The sequence below is a fragment of the Empidonax traillii genome, unplaced genomic scaffold (assembly GCF_003031625.1).
Source record: "Empidonax traillii isolate 1590-97213 ecotype Southwest subspecies unplaced genomic scaffold, ASM303162v1 scaffold14:size4059594, whole genome shotgun sequence".
In the NCBI taxonomy this organism is placed as follows: domain Eukaryota; kingdom Metazoa; phylum Chordata; class Aves; order Passeriformes; family Tyrannidae; genus Empidonax; species Empidonax traillii.
The window spans coordinates 3,826,636-3,844,916 of NW_020955207.1; the positions used below are offsets into that span (position 1 = coordinate 3,826,636).

Sequence of the window (18,281 nt, forward strand, 5' to 3'; positions counted from 1 at the left end):
ATGTTGTGTTCTGAGGAGGTATAAAGTAGTTATTTAACTTAAATAGTTAACATCTTACAAACCATTTGACAGCTACAAGTGTTTTTCCAACAAGCTATTAAAAAAAACCAAAAAACAAAAAAACAAAAAAAAACACCCCAAAACTCAAGACGGAAACAGACACTTTGAGCTTGCAGGAAACAGTTGTATGTGTTTTGGGGCCTTTTTTTTCCTAACCTACTTTCATGGCCCTCCTGTAAAGCCAATATCATTTATTACTAATCCTGCAGAAAGAGCCTGAAGTTTTTTTTCTCTCCCTCTCTGCAAAAGGCTGCCTTGTTTGTGCCTCTGCCCTGTAACAAACAAGAAGATAAATGAGACGTTTATGCCAAAGTAATAATTCTAAATCTGTTGTTTTGACCTCTAAGCCAAATTTCTGCATTACATGCCATGGGCTCAGATAAAACAGTACATTTTTTTCCTGCCAACTGAACCCTGTAATGTATGCACAGCTCTGTTCAACAAATTGCTCTATCATTTATCTCTGAACATGTGTATTGGGAAGCAGAGGGTGGAGGAAATTTGGTACTATGAGGTATCACTCCCCCCCACAACCCCTTGCTCCTTAGACCTTCTTGGTTTTCCCTGTCAGAGAAACCAATACACATTTGGACACAAATCCAACTACAAGCAAAATTAGAAATCCTCCCTAAAATGAAAACAGCAGGACAGTGGTTATAAATATCTGGAGGACAATATGCTTTACCTTAATAGGTAATTTTGTATATTTTATTTATTGGAGTAGAGGCTAGTCAGTGTTCCATCTGAGCAGAAATTTTAGGACTGAAATCATGAGCAACCTTGACTTCTCAAAGTCAAGTTTGTCCTGGATGGTGTCCAAGATGAACTCCACTTGACCTTAAAAGCACTACTTACTTTTTAGCTAGAAACCAGAGTTTCCGCCAGACAGGCAACACTGTCCAAACAAATATTTATTTTTCTGGCAGATAAAATGGTCTCATCACATCTACTGCAGCGACACAGACGACAGAAAACCTGCAGAGAGGCATGTGTTCTCCCTGGGTGAACGACAGAGCTGTGTGTCCTTTGTGCCCACAGCAGCTGATGGTTTGTGGGACTGGGAAAATTACTTCAGTCTGCAAAAGGGGGGATTCCCCTCGGATACATTTCCTCCCTGAGCGCAGGGCAGGACGGCATGTACCACCCCAGGCATCATGAGTCAAGCAGCCACAGTGCAGAGGGGCTTGATGAATCAGAACCAGCCAGGCAGCAAAGCCCTGTAGCAACGGGGGCAGTGCAGGAAACTACCCCCAGCTCTGGACCGATTCTTGCAAGCCTTGCTGCCCATAGAGGTGTGTGCACATGAGGCAAACACCACTACTGTGGGGGCCTCCCTCCGGTGACACTCTTCTGAGAGTGCTGGGAATGCCACGCCACCACATACCCTCCCCTCCATCCATCCATGTCACCCTGCTGGCTACCGCTGTTTCCATCTTGGTACAGACACTGCCACAATGGGAAGGTGGTTGCTGGTTGCTCTCCTGCACATAACAAGCTGAATTAGGCTCTATCTTATCGTCCCATGACTTCCATTCCCCTTTTTTATTTTGTATTGGAATACAGTATTTTCTACTCAGAGAAATATTATTATTGCTCCAGGTTCCCCAACCTTTTTTTCCCCTCCCCACCATCTTCCCTAGCTTTATTTTTTAATTCTACTTTCCATTTGAAACCCTTTGTCCCAACACATCTACTCAGCACATTTCTCAATTACAGCCTAGGTAAGAGAGAAAATGGACTTCGCTTTGCTAACCTGAGCTTCTTTCCACCTTTCTACATCTCACCTGACATCCACACCTTTTTGTCTTGCACTGGAAACCTTTTGGAAAGGGCTGACTTTTAGGATAAGCAGGAAATAGCTGTGCTTTCAACCCACCTCATTAGAAATGGGATTAAGCTAATTTTTAACCAAATACAGACAAACATAAACAGAAGTAACCATGGATACCTCTGCAATCACAAGTACCTTTCTAACACTGGTCTCCAAATAAAGATTGTAAAATTCATTCTAAAAGGATTGAAAGAGTTTCTTTCTAAACCACCAGTTGCACAGTAGTAATTTTAGAAATTTAAGACAGCTCGAACCTGCTGCTGGATTATTTTTAACAAGAGCTTTGGGTACAAGGGCAGCTCAGAGGCGTCCCAGCCATAGAGGGTGAGAGGTCCCTGAAGCAAAGCCCTGGTTGCAGCCAGGAATCCTCTCCATGGCAGGAGATTAATGAATTAAGTTTTAATTAATTTATAAGAGAGGACAGAAGAGTGAGATGCTGACTTCCGAGCCTTTAGGAAACTGCCACTACACGCAGAGACCACTTTTTCAATTTTTGGCTGGATGATGGTGAAGTGCTATACTGAAAACATAGGTGAGGCAGGGCAGCTGGTGTTGGACAGCTGAGCACAGTTCAAGGTTCAGCTATTATTAAAAAGCATACACATCTTTCTATATTTATTCCCACTTTAGAGCTCCAAATAAAACACATGCAGTCCTGATGAGTTTACAACTCTAAATACAACCCAGGAGAAAAACCCTAAGCCTCATCTGGGAAAACCAAACTCATATATACAAAAGCAGCAGAAGATTATTTTTTTTTCTGCCACCACATATACAGATACATTTCTAAAAATACGCTACTAGAGCTGGAGTTAAACATAATGAAACAGAAAAAACACTGTCTTACAAACACAGCCACGATTTAAAATCAGGTGGCCTGTTCCTAACCCCAGCTCCATTACAGACTTCACTGAAAAGCCGCTCAGGAGGATCCACACATTGCAGCATGCTGTATGCTCCAGCAAGCTTCACACGGGGGTCTGACAAGCAGCAGGGAGGTCAGGAGGGCCACCTGAACTATTTACTCTGTTTCTTGGGTAGATTTCACAGGGCCCATCATCGCTGCTCCCAGCTCTGATACCTCTGCACAATAACCAGTTCCACCGGCCTTCCCTGGGGTCCTCAGACTGAAAGGCCAGAGTGGTTGTGAAGAACCCTCTATGTGCTAGCTAAGGCATATTCACTGCCACTTTGAAAAAATACTCATGTAAAAAAAAAAAATGTGGTTATAACTGAGAGGCAGAGGAATGAAAACAACCATCCCCCATATCAGAAGGCAGAAGCCTGGCACAATCCAAAATATTTTTTCTACGTGCCTCGCAACAACCTGTTCAAAAACAAACAGCAACCACCGCCAACACCAAAACAAACAGCTGTGGCAGACTCCATGTGGCACGTAATTCAATACCCACCTTCTTTTTTCCCCCCTCTTTACACCAGAAAAATGTTAAGCCCGAAGAGTTAGCTCCAGGGCCTGGCCCCGTGGCAGTACCCCCTGGTACTCACTGCAGGCTCCGCAGGTGAAGCAGCTGTCATGGTAGAGGTTGCCCATGGCCTGGCAAGCCTGGTTTGCTCCATACACCCCTTTGCTGCACTTCACACAGGTGCCTGAAAGAGAGAACAGGGAGACAGAGGTCAGAAGTGGGACCCAAGGGGGCATCTGGGGTCACTGGTTGGGTGACAACACATGTAGTTCACCGTGGTGGCTTGACAGCTTAGGACCATGTGGTTCACTGAAGCCACAAGATGCAGGAGACACCAGTGGTACCTGCCCTGAGAGACACTGTTAACAGTGGTCACGACAGTCATCAAACCTCCACGGCGTAAGACTCTTGCAAAAAAATAAACGGCACAAGAACAGCCCTGTCTGGCTACAGTGAAATCTCCTTCCTTCTCCCATCAACCTTTGTACACATCTAACCTTGTTTAAGGACCCTCACAAAAGCCTGGGTATTAGTAAGTGGTGCTCAGAGCTGTTCACAGACCAAGAGTTTCTGTTACTTATTGTATAAGATAAGCTTGATGGTTGCAACTGATGTGAGGAAAACACACCTCTTCACGTAGCTCCCCCAGTCGTGTCTGCTGAAGGGTCTACAGAAACAGAGCTGGACTACATGACACCTCTCTTCCCTCTGTCAGTCACACAGGTGCTATCTACAAACCACCCGTCTGCAGACATTCCTCTCGTCTCCGGCAGGACAAGGCAAGAAAAAAGTCAGTTTCAAGGAGAGGATACCTGCTGGTGGCAGCAGCAGAGCAGGGCTGACTCTCAGGTGGCCAGTGGGGTGAGGGAGAGCCAAGGAAAGCACAGTCAATCAACTTCTGGCTATAAACTGTCCCAAGTGCAAGCTCAAGCTGTTCTTCCCACTCAGGCTTCCCTGCCACCACCATTACCTAAAGACCAGAGTTAGCTCTGGAGCTCCAGAGGAGGGAGATGACTGTGCTCAGCTCAGCTTCTTCCTGGCACCTTTCCACTAGCACCCACCCTGGGTGTGGGGCTACAGCCCAAAACTCAAGCTGGGCAGAGAGTATAGGATGAGGATTTCCACCTCACGAGGAAGCCTCTGGGACACTCCAGGCCTACCTGGAGGGGCTGGGAATAGAAGCAGTGGAGCAGATGCGCACAGGGGATGGTGGAGAGGGACTGCAGGGAGAAGACTTTAGCACTGCAGGTTTGCAGAGGTTGTTATGTGCTCACCTGGGACTTCTCAAATCTCACCGCAGTTCCACGTGAAACTATTTTGATAACGGAGTAAGAAGCAACAACTTTCATGCCCCCTATGCAGGAAGGATCTGCTCCCTCCACCTTGCAAGGAGAAATGCAGTAAGGGCACCCAAAACCACTAATTTGCCCGAGAGGCAAAGTCAATTACCAAGGAAAATGACATATCAAGCCCACTTACTGACTTCAGCATCAACCCGTGATTGTGATAGATCATTTTTAGAGCAGCATCACCCTTTAACTGCACCTAAACAAGAAACGTTAATTTGTGTTCAAGCAAATAAACACTGATCTACCCAAAAGGGGCAGTGTGAAGGAAAAACAGATGATGTGTTTCTGTCTCTGGTCCATGACAACTCTGATGTGACTTCACCTCTCGGTCTCTCCTTCCACTGCTGACTCTTAAACTCCCTGGGACAAGGGACTGTTGGTCACATCTTGCTCCTACTGGCCCAAGAGGAGGGACAGCATCATCTTGCTGCAGATCCTTAGTTATGCTGTGGTTAATAAAACATGGCTTCTTTTGGGGCACCACAAGCTCCAGAGTAATTGGAAAGGTCTGGAGAAAGTCAGGAAGAAACCCAACATGCTTACGACACTGCTGCAAAGTAACTCCCAACTCTGCCAGCACCACGCTGGCACTCCCAGGGTGAGTAACAATTTCTTCCTGCATCCAACAGCCATGGCCATCAGTTTTCACACTCCAGGGATGAAAACACTCAGGAGTCCTTTGCAGTAGCATACACACGGCTGCTGGAAAGCAGACACTTTATTCTCCTCCATTTTCCCCGAGCAGACCTGGCTCTCTGTGGTGCAGCTGCCTGTGTGCATTCAACCAGCACGCTGAAAGCTGTCCTAGCGCTCTGCCAAGCCCCACTGCACTCGGAGCCAGAGTCCAAACTGACACAAACCTGGACAGAAGGCTGCAGAGAATAATTAGTTACTTTGTTTTGTCCAAATCCAACCCTAACTGAAACGCTACCTTGGCTGCGGGCCCACCCCAGTACACAGACTGGCACCGAGTGAGCAAAACTTGCTAGTTCTTTTTGAACCAAGCAGGTTTATCTCATTTATTGAAAGAAACATTTTAAGAAAGCAAAAGAAAAATCATGCAGGCACTAAAGAAAGATTAAAAAATAAAAAAAAAGGCAAGGTAAAGATAAGAAAATTTGCCTCTTCAAATGGATGTGCTCTCCCAGCAATGCACACATTCAGCAGCAGCCTGAGTTTTTGTGCAATGATCTGACACAAGAACTAAAGACTCAGAAACTCTCTCTTAACTACAGCAATGCTGAGCGCAAAGTTTCGGGACCAGAAAACCAGCCAATTTTCCATGACACCCACCAAGCTTTCCACAGAGCCAGTGTATTTATTGCAGTGCAAGTGCTGCATTTTCCCCTTCTCCGTGCCAATGAGTGGCTGCTCCAGAAAAATTCACCAGCGTGCTCCTATTTCCTCCTTTCCACAAAGCACCCGGGTGACATGGCTATGGATGAGCAGCGAGAAGAAGCAGGAGGCAGAAGGCACAGCGCCCAGTAAAGATGTTGGCAGTCATAAGCCACTACGAAATACGCTAATGCAAACCCCCTGGAGGGCAGAAATTGCCTCTGCTGTCTCCTGTCCATCCCATTAAGCTTCAGAACCTAGGCACTGCCTCTGTGGGTTCCCCAGTGGGATAGATGACAGTCTGGCCAGGCTCCCACATCCATACCAGAACCTTCCTCCACCTCTCAACCCTACACCAACCCCATCACCCTTCCTCCTTCCTTTCGGTACGTACTCCATTTCATACCCTGATTAACTCTTTTGCCCACTTCTTTAAAAATTTAGGCCCCTAAAACATGGGAAATAAAGTAACACAAAGAAAGGGCTTTTAAAATAAATCGACAATGTTGTCTGTAAAAACTATAATGTGATAAATTGCTCAACTATGTAGTAACCAGCCATGCTATAAATATTCATGCATGTCCTGTGCCAAGGCTGACAATTGAAAAATGGCATTATGGCACATCTGTATCTAGTTTATGTTCTTGCATGTATCTGCTAAATCTTATTTGAAAGCCTATTAAATCTCAGTAGCAAGTGGAATTACTCTATAAAGAAGTTTTTGCTTTTTCCAAATACAATATTCTAAAGTATTTTATGCAACATACTTGAGCCTTCATCTCTGATTCTCAGCACACCTCTCTGAAAATGCAAAAAAAAAAAAAGTTGATTTTTATCGACTTTTCATTTCCTTTTGCCTTTTTTTACCATTCACTCCTGCTGTCACAATGATCCCTTTTTTTGGCTTAGGCTCTGCAAGGGAAAAGCAGTACCTGTTGCTGACGGCAGCCAGTCGCTGAGCTCAGCAACACGTGTGTGAAGCCAGCCTGATGGAAGGCGGCGCAACAGGGGCCACCTCCAACCCCATCCCACTGCAAAACAAGCTCTGTGCCCTGCTCCACGCCAGCTCCAGCAACTATTTCCCGAAACAGTGCTGAGTGTGCTTTCTGCTAGCCAGGGCGTAGTGTTAAAATGTCAGCAGCATCAGTCCAGCCCCACATGCCACCAACACTAGTCAGCAATTCTGGGTAATTTTCTTGGCATGGAGCAGCTTTTAGCAGGAACTTCTGTCCTCAGCTCGAAGCAGAGCGATCCTGAGTAGCCACAGCTTAGCAAGATGCCCGATTCCTGTGCTCGATAACTTTGCCACACATAACAGGAGTTCATGCAAGCGTCGATTTGAGCAGATATGCCCTCTGAAATTACAGGTTTGAACCTTAGACGACGTTATTAAGAAGAAATGAAAGGTTTCTCTTTTACCACCAGGATGACAAACCCAGAGCACCACACATGCACTGCACCAGTAGATTCATGCCCGAGTACACGAGCAGAATGGTAGCCAGATCTGGAAAGGGAAAGGGATGGAAACTGCTGATTTCGGTTCAATTTCTGCCGGCAGGGCAGCCGGGCCCCGGACAACAAAGAAATCTCTGTTCCCTTTTGCATCATGCGGCAAGCAACCGCCCGCGCTGCAGCTGAGTGTCTGAACAAAGGGACCTTTGGGGCAGAGCTGGGACCGAAAACATGCCCTGTAAGCCACTTCCCGGCACTTGCCATGCTCCATCTCTGCACTGCAAACCAGGAGGGCTGACACCAGGAACAGCCTCGGCTCACGTGACCAAACAGGTTTGATGCAGACCTCAAGGGCTGTCAGAAATGAAAGTGAACCTGGTGCTCAGTCTGAAATGTCAGTCCCACCCTCAAAGTTCAACAAGCGCATTTCCATTTACCACCAGACCCTAAGATGCTGGAGAAATTTTTTCCTCCAAGTGTTGCTATTTCACACTCAACAAAAGGAGCTCAGTTACTTACTATATCCCACTCACTAAAAATTCAACATAAGCCATGATGAACAGCAGCATTTTCTGGGGCTTGTTGGTAGGATTTATTTCCACATGCCAGACAACATCGATCTACAAACCAAGAACACAGCTGTGGGTTTTTCCAGCAGCACCCCTCTTCTTTTCAGCAGCATCCTCTTCTCAGCAACACCCAGTACATCCCAGCTTTCCTACGCTCCTGGTTGGGTTTGCTAAGGCTGCTGCTTAATTTTGAATGGCCAAATGCAATGGTGTGCTGCTCCCATGGTGAGATTTCCTTGCCATGTCAATTTGGTCCCAGATAAGAGGAATGCAGCAGCAGGATGATTGTGGTGGTGTGGGTTTGCATACGTGGCTAATCCAGAAACAGCACTTGGAAGAGTAAGTCTGTCCTACCCCTTACACATACTCCATGCGAGCCCCATTTCCACAATCAGATTGACTCTTCTCCAACAGATGTAACTGCCTTTTCCCCCTTCCTTACAGAAGACTGGATTTATACTGAAGAACCTGCCAGAGACTCTGCACACAAATACCTCTGGTATCACCATTCCCATCTGTCCACAGCTAATCCAGTAGACTCAGAAGCTGTGCTTTTCTAGGGTCCTCCCCATTAGGATGCTGCTCCAACACTCTGACAGGGAGGACTCTGTGAAGACACAGCTTCTGCATTTCCAGCCTATCTACTTACCCCAGGAGAACCAAACCCTCCACTTGTACACACGTTTCAAAGACAGCTGAGAAAAACCTTCACCCTGTCATACACAGTGTGATGCTCAGTTCTGGTTTTACTTCAGAATTTATCCAGAACCTGAACTCACCTCCCCATGGCTCACCATAACCAAGTAATTTCTGCATCAAATTCTAAGTTACACACATTGCATGCCTTGCTAAGCTGTTATCCACTGCTGTGCCATCGCTCTTGCTGGAGAGGTGATTTCAAGGGGATCTTGAGGCCCGGGTGAGATGAAGTGCGTGGAAAACCTGGCAGTTTGGTTCTGTTCACTACTGTGAACAGTGGTAGCAAAGATGCACAAATACTCTCTGCCCAAAGAACCACAGAGTTGGTAAACACAATTTTTCTGTACCTTTTCTCATGCCATGTTCTTGACCCCAGACCTTGCTGCAGACCTTCATGTACACACTGCCAGCGAAGGACGAAAATGCCATCGAACTCACGTCAGTGACATTTTAAGTACCTTACAGTGCCATCAGAGATTATGATAACTCCAGTGCCACATGAATGAGGCTCCTTATTCCTTCCAATTCCCACTGCCACAGAATCCTGGTTGAAAGACTGACTGCTCCTCTGCCTCAGCTTCTTCCTTTTTCTTTCCTTCTGATATATTTTTCCTTAGCTTGCAAACTCAGCTGAGCTCCCCAGAGGAAGGGAGGAGAAGTGCATACTGCTGTAATCTTGAAGAACCATATTCCAGGCCAATCCTTATTTGCTTGGTTCCTTGCAGGGAGATAAGCTTTGCAATCCGCACACACCCACTAGCCCAAGCGCCGCGATCCTTTCAGCTTTCCTTGTTCCACCAGGAAACTTTCCTTGTCCTCACCCTGCCTATCCCCCTCCTCTCTGCTGCAGGCAGGCATCTCCTCTCAGCTTTGGTATTCTCCCAGGAGCAGGTAGCGAAGGATGCCTCTGCTCATTCCTGGTGGAAATGATGCCTTTATCATCGCCCATTACATACAAAAGAAACTCAGAGGAACCTTCATTTTAACCAGAAAATTCTCCACTTGCCAGCCCTGAAATGCCCTGGTTGCTGCTGAAGCATCCTGGTTGCAGCACCACCAGCAGGGTTCCATAAAGTCCATGGGTGTGTTCAGCCCTAAAGTTAAATGAGCTGCGGTTTCAGCAGTGGTGAAACACAGTGACTGTGCACAACACTCTGAAAGAGCACTGCTGGCCTTTGAGCTGCCCACACCCATTCAAAGGTGCTGGGGCTCCAGGTCTCCACAGGGTTGAGTGATGCAGCTACTGCTCTGCTTCTGCCAAGGCAAAAAAAACAATCTGCAGACTTTGCTGTGAGACCTTCTGTGCCCGACTGTTTGGAAGCATCCCAGTTTTTCACTCCAAAACAAGATGCCCAGGGCCCTCCTAAGAAACACCCACAGCTTATCAGTTCTGCTCTAAGTACCAAGGAAGCCAGAATTCAACACCTAACAAACACTTATAACAAGAAAAAATGTTTTTTAAAAGAGTTCTTGGTAAGGGTGTAGATAATCCCCCATCAGGTGGAGATTTCCATCTCGCCATATGAAATAAGCACCGGTCAAAATGCCATGCAACACGTTACGCCTCTAAAAGCACCCATCTGTGCCTGCAGACCAAGGAACTATGTGGTGCCATGGGATCTGCTGAAACAGTCAAACCTCCTTGCAGACCCCAGCACAGCTCAGCCAGGCCTCTCCTCTAACAAGGAACTTCCAGGCAGTGCAGGCAGATGCGTGGTTTGGTTGTGCACCTGTCTGGCTCTCACCCGAAAACTCATGCAGCACCAGTCCTTATGGTAATGCTTCACTTAACTAAACATCTGGATGGTGCCTAGTGCAGCCGCTGCAACTCTGCCATTCACTCATTTCAGTAATCTTCCATTTCGCCAAGGGAAGATGAAGGCAGGTTCACCCAAAGTAACACCATGGAAAATCAGTGGGATTCAGGCACCTCACTCCTCTATGGTCCCTGAAAACAGCACACCAAAAAAAAAACTGAATAAATCCTAAGCTGGCTTCCAGCAACACCTCCTGGGGACACGGGGCCCCTTCCCTGCATGGGAACCAGCCCCTCCAGGGAGCAACTTCAGGTTTTCCCTCCCCAAGCTTAAGACCTGGATGATACCTGAGACTCCCTATGTACTCCTTGACAGCCCACATAAATCAAGTCAGCACTTCAAAAGCCCTCTTGGGGAACTCAAATTCCTCCAGAGACACGTGAAGCCTATGCAGCTCACACATAGGTCACTATTTAAAAAAAAAAAAAAAAAAGAAAGAGAATTCTTGGCTTTGTTTGCTTCTTTCCTTTCACTTATTACACATACTCTGAGCAGCCAAAAAGCATTTTGCACAGCAAGCTGGTGCTGACACACAACCAGGCTATTTCTCCTCAGTGGAGCATCCTACCTGTATAATGCCTAGCCCCTGGCTTATCCTTTCCTAGGCTTTCATTTACAAACACACATTTTAACATAGTGAAGGAAAAAGCAGCGCCCTTACTGTGATCAGAGTCAATTGTTCATTATAAATATCTGGTTCTGACTGAGACAGACTAAAGGACTGTATGTTAACACAGCAGACAATCTCATCTTCAAAAAAATCTCCTTGTTACAAAAGCAGCACACAAAATCAGGAGAACTGAAAACGTTTTTGATAAAATTGCATTTTTCATTTGCACTTCAGTCCTAGTTTAATTTCCTGGCTCCAGTGTACTGCAAAGCTGCTGCAACAGACTTCCCTTCACTGGGGGAAAATTCTGCAACAAAACAAACTATTGATCCTTTTTATCACTATTACATAAAAGTATTTATTTTCCATCCTAAAGTTGCTTGCTTGAGGGTAGGGCATAGCAAAAACAGAGTCAGAAGGCCAGCTGGGCCCTTTATTCCTACAGAGGAAGTAAGGTAACTGCAAAAAATGAAAATAAAAGTGAGAAAGAGAGTGGGAGGAGGAGGCTCAGAATTAAAATACCTCAGTACTTGCCCCTTCCTGTTCCTTGGTCCTCTGCAGGGCAGATCTGCTGAGCCATCCCCCACAGAGCTGTGGCTCCACAAAACTTTATTTCTTCCTCTGCCATGACTGCATCGTTTCTTTTTTTTCCTCTCCCTCTTTTCCTTCCCAAATTTCTCAGACACTACATTCTGGTGCAAAAACCTCCTGCCAGCAGGATGCCAAAATACCTCACAGCCTCCATCCCTCCTCCCTCCCTAGGGCTCACGGGTACCTCAGCTGCCTGACCAGCCGGACTCTCTGTGCTGCCAGAATTACTCCTGCTTCACTATAAACTGCCCATAGGACAAAAGCCTCTTTTTGCCTCTAACCCTTATTTTGTGGCAAAAATGTAAAAATAATATAACCACTGACCGGGCTCCCCTGCTTCCTCACCCAATCCCCATGCACATTTTGGATGAGGTACGATCCAGATGGTTTACTTGCACCGTGAAGAGAAGACACACGCAGCAGGCTTTGTTGAGAGAACCCTGACACGTCTCCAGCGGACCTGAACGCCACTACCTCCAGAAAACCATTCCCACTTTTGAGCACCGCTTCTCACAAGACTGCTGTCCCAACCCCATCTCCTCTTTGTCCCGGTATTCAGTTGTCCCACTGCCCCAAGGCTCCTTGAGCCCATTCAAACCGCGCGCTGTCCGCACGGAACGGAAAGTGCCAAAACACGTTTCCAGGCCAAAACACTCTAAGTACAGCAACTCAACACATCACTTTTCTGCGACAGGAAAAAATCTGTGCCTGCCCTGCCACGGGGCTGAATCCACTCTCAGATACTAAATAAATAACCCCAGCACAACCCTCTGTGGGCAAGGACTGCCGCCTGATGCCAAGAGACACATTTTGTTACGCAATTTGCAGCTGGGCACTCGGTGGGCCCTCCAGCTACATCCCCAAAGTTTGGTGTGAAGCCCTTGTGTGGCTCAGACTACTGCTGAGCCACCCAGTGATCCCACTGGACAGAATCCTGTGTAACAGCCCCTGTGCAGCCTGAGGTACAGACCCTTCCTGGGCACCAAGATGGAGAGTTTAATCCGTCCCTGCTTCTACTTCTGTGACTGGCAATCTAAAACCATGAGGAAAATTCATACACTAGACCTGCTCCTGTTGTTTGTTGAGCTAACTGTGCAGTTCTTAGCCTTCCCAGCAACTCTGGATTTCCCTCTCCCAAAGGCTGAACTATTTTATCTTCTTGTAAAGTGGCACAGAAGGAAAGGAAACACTGAATTTGCCCCTCACCTTCTGCCATCCTGGCAGGACATTTAATATTTTAACCAGGAGACCCTCGCAGGTAAGTGGTCCCTTTTCACTGCCAAGTGCCAGCGATAACCTCTGGTGGTGGTGTGGACTCCTCGTAAACCCAAGAAATTAGGGAAGAACATGCCACCACCTGTTTTTCTGCCATTTTCAGGATGCACCCGTCCTTTCAGTGCTGATGGGAACAAGTTGCCAATCCTGGCAACTTCGGGAAACCATGACTCTTCCCATCCCCAAGCAACCCCTCTTGAAGAGATCCCCTAAGCATACAGGGCCGTGGCCACCTCAGTGAGTGGGTGGGTGCCACCAAGCCTCCCCTGAGCTCTGTGCCCTTCTCCACGACTGCAGCGCGCACAGGCACAGCTCTTCCGCAGGCTGGATGGCTGTCTTCCTGCCCACACGTGCTCTGGCCACATCCTTTTAATACATGGAGAACCAGGAGTAACTGTCAAGAAAAGTTAAGTGCCTCCCTGCTGGCAATGAAGGGCACTTCAAAATATAGCTGCTCTAGCTTCTTTCTAGCACTGTCCTTCCCCAAAGCTGCTAAACTACCTTTGCTTTAAAATTAAAGAGTTAGGATTAAAGAGAAAGGTGTCACAGGAGGAAGAGCTTCCAGTCCCTGTCATAAATAACAGTTAAATAACAAACCCTCCCTCTGGGCAACTGAAAGAGCACAACCAAGCAGAGGTACAGGCAAATGGCAATCCTGCGGGTCCAAACCGTGCAGCGACACTTTGCAATGACCCCTCCTCCTGCCAACAGGTGTTCTGCCTCCTTACCAAAGTAATCGGCCTTTGGCCGAGCATCCATCTCCTGCTCCAGGCGCTGGGTCAGTGCCTCCAGCTTCAGCTCGGCTGCCGACGGCCCCTGCTCTGGCTGTGGAAGAAGGGTCTGGCAGGGCAGCTTCACCTTTGCTGCGCTGGAGCCATCCAGGTGCCCGGAGTCTGACCGTGGCCCGCTCACTCCCTCCGGACAAAGCGGCTGTGGAGCATTTGGAGCCGCCAGCCCCCGCGAGGCCAGGCGTGAGGAGCCCGGCTCTGGGTTCACGCCGCTGCCATTGGGCTTGTGATTCTGCCCGTGGGCCACGAAGTGGCCCCCTGGGCTGGGGTAGGCAGCGGAGTGCTGGTAGTCCGCGCTGGGGGCAGCGGGTGCGGAGCTTGGCGGGTAGGGCAGCGAGACACCCTGGTACCACAGCTGCTTGCCGTCTCCTCCGGCTTTGGGACCACAGGGCTCAGCGGGGCATGAAAACCCCCGGGCGGGCTGCACCGAGGGCGTCGAGAAGGACGAAGACCGCGGCTGTGGCACGGCCTCCTCTGGCCCTGCCGAGGGTGCCGGGGCGGTGCGGGCGTTCGAGAAGGAGGAGGATCTCTGCCCGGCTGGGGTCGGGTCACGGCCCCCAGCACCTCTCCGGCCCTCGCCGCCGTTCTGCTGCCCGGGGCTCCCGGGCTGCTGCTCCCCGCGCCCCGCGCCAGGCTGCGAGCACCCCGCTCTGGGCATCCTGTCGGGCTCCGCTTCCCAGCCCCGGCGCCCGGCCTGGCTCCCGGCGGCCTCGGCACGTGTCCCGCTCTCTCCGAAGCCGCGCTCCCCTCCCTCGTGGGGCCTCGCCCGGGGCCCCTCGGCGGCGGGGGGTGGCTTGGCCCCCCGCGGCACCGGCGGGCTGGGCCGGGCGGCGTGGAAGGCGGCAGCCCCTCCGTTCATCGCGGCCATCAGCATCTCCTCCTGCTGCTGCTGCTGCTGCTGCTGGAGGTGGATCTTGGCCATCTTCGTGGCGAAGACCCGCCTGGTCTCCTCGAACTCGGGGTTGTTGCCGGCAGCTTTGTCCACCCGAAAGAGACCGTCCTTGGAGGCCTCGTACATGTTGAGGTCCTCGATGAACTTGCTGGCTTCCAGACCCAGGTCGTCGTACTTATCCATCCTGCCTGGCTTAGTGGGGCGACCCCCGCCTACCTCCTCGTTCTCCTCCTGCTGCTCCCGTTTCCCGCCGGGATCGGGGCAATGCCGGCGGCGGCGCCCACTCCGTCCCGCCGCGCTCCCGCCGCGCCCGTCCCCGCGTGGGTGTGGCCGTGGGCGGGGCAAAGAGGAGGGCTCATCACGCCACGCCCTCGGACCCGCCTCCTGGCCACGCCCCTCCCTCCGCGCGCGCTCGTCCCAGCTCCGTGGGGGCCGCGCGTGCGGGAGATCCAAGGGCGTCACGCGCGGCTCCAAAGACGTCAGAGCGTGTCAGATCACGCTTGGGAAGGGGCCGGGTGAGGCAGCAGAGCTGGGAAGGGGGCTTGGAAACCCGTGCACGCCGTGGTTAAAGTCACACAGGTGACCTCGTCCCCCCCCCCCTATAGATAATATTCCTTTTCTCACCCTGCCAGCCCCGAAACCCTCCTGGAAATAATTTGTAAAAAGTCACAGCTGCCCGTCGTGAGGGAAACCAGCACCGCCCCCCATGAAAAACTGTGAGGAAAATCTCCGTAACTGTTGGAGCAATTAGTCTGTACAGTAGGAAATTGTATGAATTTTCTTAATATAGATACACATTCTGTGCTGGATAGTCATGCCTAAGTGAGCACGCCTGAAGGACCTCGGATCGTTGCAAGGAGGACAGCCCCTAACCTGAAGAATAAAGGATACCCCTGGATGCCCAAGGTAACATTGGCATCCCAGCTCTGCTAACGCCTTTGGGAACCTCCCCACCCTATTATCCAGCATCATAGACATGTATCTGCAGCAAGACCAACTCCAGGGACATTAAGTCAGGAAAGAAGCAGATGGATCATGACGTCATAAATTTATAGTAGCTTTGCAATACAGTGGCCTGTGTGTGTTACTTAGGGATGGGTCAAATCATGTTGTTTGAATGCTTGAAGGTATAGGAACAGGGTGTAAAAGTGCATTCGGGGTGCCCCAACGTGATCGGACACCTCAGGCACATGATTAAAGACTTACCCTTGTGATTCTGCACTTTGCATCTCAGGCTCCCTCCTCCGTCAGCATGGGCCAATTGCAAAATTTCCATGGTAAAACACAAGCTGGGGATGCCCAGAGGTCAGGGGAGGAGGGGGCTACAATGGGAACTTCTAGGCTTGGGAGAGATGTGTGTAGGGAGCTGTGGTACCTCCAAGTAAATTTACTAGTGCAGTTGATCCTACGGGCCCAGGCACGTGTCCTGCGTTCCCAGAACTTATTTTTGTAATTCTCCCCCAGGCTCCAGGAGGTAGGGCCAAATGTTAAGGAATGTGGAAATTCGCTGCCTTTAATAATTGTGAATTGGGCTGTGAGCAAAACATGTCAGGGGAAAAAAAAAAATCTTCTCCCCTCTTTAGCAGTTTCCTTACAAAAGCACTCCTGAGTGACTGAGGCCAAATCTAAAATATCCTGACTCGTCCAGTGAGTTTTGGCCCAATGTGCTTAAAAATCATGGCATTGTGAGCCCCTGGAAAAGGTGCCTGTCTTCTTTCAAAGCAACCTCTGAATTGGTTTGGTGCCTCCAAAGAGGATCCGTGCTGGACCGAGGGGCAGGAGGCTTGTCCCTGCAGCAACAGCTTGAGGCTGGAGCTTGAGCTGGTAGGCTGATAAACTTTGGACTCACAAAAGTTAGCCCGGCCACAGCACCAGGTTAGATAAGCGGGTTTATGGTTCCTAGGAAAGAGAGACAGGTGGCTAGCAACCCCAGCACAGGGCAAAGCACAGCAGTGGCGCTCCCCCACTCCCCAGGACCTGGAGAAGAGGGATCTTAGCAAATGCTGCCATTAATCATAGCCTGACACTTTTTTAAAGGATTTATGGTGTTGGGGCTTTTCACAAGATCGGGGAAATGTCCCAACTGTCAAGAAATCCCATCTATCAAACTTTTCCAAGCCTTCCTCTGCCCTGGGGGTGAGGGAAGGAGGGGTGTCACAGCTCCCTTAGGCTGATCCCAACAAGCTCTGTTTCACTTTGGGAGAAGCTGGAGGCTAAATGTTGCCTTGCACAAGCCCTGACAGCTCAGGAGGGTTCAACCTCCATCTGGACGTCTGTCATGCAAAGAACAGCAAGCCCCTGCCTGTGGCAGGGCCCTTTAGACCGGAGTGGAAAGGGTTTGCCTCCCATTTTTGTGGCTGGGGGAGGCCACAGTGGCCCCCAGCAGCTGTTTCATGCCAGGCAGGTGTAGGGTCGAGCCACCAGCTCACTCTCACCAAGAGTGAGAGTGCGGGACTTGACCAAAACCATCGAGTTCGAGGTTAAGCTCAGCTGGGGCAGTGAAAGCCAAAACAGTTTCAGTGTCTGAAGAGCATCCTCGGAAAGGTCTAGTTCAGGTCTGGTTTTGCAACATCCTGGGCTGATGAGGAGAACCACAGAAAGGGGCTGAGGTGTGGGATGCCGCCTCCCTGGCTTCAGGCTGCTTTTGGAGACCAGCTTAGCTGAGATGGTCTGTTTTCAGTATGGCTGCTTTCATTTGAAATGGGGAGGGTCCAAAGCTAAAACAATAGGCAACAAAGTTGGTACTGAGCCATGGGTTGCTTGAGTCAATATTTGTATGGAGAATGACAGAAAGGAAACAGAGCAGCAGGTAGATAAGGATGGGAGTGTGAGCACTTTACTCACCGGAGAAATCTGCGACCTTAGTGGACAAAGAGCAATTGAAAAGGAAATTACACATCGCTCTCGCACCTTCTCGCATCTTTCTCACCAAAGGATGTAAAGTTAATCAAGGGGAGGCACAGTGTGATCCAGTACATCAGAGACTCAGACTTGTGTGTCTGTTGGAGTTTTTTTCTTCAAACACACAGAGATGAGGCTCTTCATCCCTCTAGGAAAAAAACCTTTGGTGTAACAGAAGTGTTTGGGAATAGACGTCTCTGTTTTCAGCTTTCAACAAACAAACCAAGGAAGAATCTGTAACTTCCCCTAGATCGGGGGGTTTTTCTCTGACTTTCTTTTTTAAGGGTCACGCATGCATTTTGTGCTATTACTTTTTATCTGACATCTGTAAGTCCTTTTCCAGCCCGACCCACAGGAGTTCACCACCTTGGGGCGGGAAGGAGCGGGGGGAAGCAGCCTTCTTGCCAAACAGCCGCTCTGGATGCTGCTGACCTTCACCAGCTATGTAAAGTACATTTCCTTCCTATGCCAGAGGATCAAATCAGCTGTCTGCAGAACAATGCTTGTGCGGACGACGTGGAAGAGGCTGCAGAAGCCCTTCGCACAGGGAACCGTCGCGCTGGGCTTGGCCTCCTTCCAGGCTCCTCATGCATGAGCAGACACTTTGATGGCAAGCGCCTTCGAAGGGGGATCGGAGCCAAGCAACTCAAAGGCATTTTGGTGTTGAATTCGCAACGCTTTCAGTGAA

General features: G+C 49.4%; 1 protein-coding gene across 1 annotated transcript in view; it reads right to left on the reverse strand.

The window, feature by feature from the left end:
• LIMD1 (LIM domains containing 1) overlaps positions 1 to 14,976 on the reverse strand; it is a 29,708-nt gene extending 14,732 nt beyond the window's left edge. The window contains exons 1-2 of the mRNA XM_027892418.1: positions 13,741 to 14,976; positions 3,398 to 3,499 (exon numbers count right to left, since the gene is read on the reverse strand). Of these exons, the coding sequence (XP_027748219.1) occupies positions 3,398 to 3,499; positions 13,741 to 14,875 (1,237 nt within the window). The 5' untranslated portion in view covers positions 14,876 to 14,976. The remainder of the gene's footprint in view (positions 1 to 3,397; positions 3,500 to 13,740) is intronic.
• Positions 14,977 to 18,281: the final 3,305 nt, after the last annotated feature.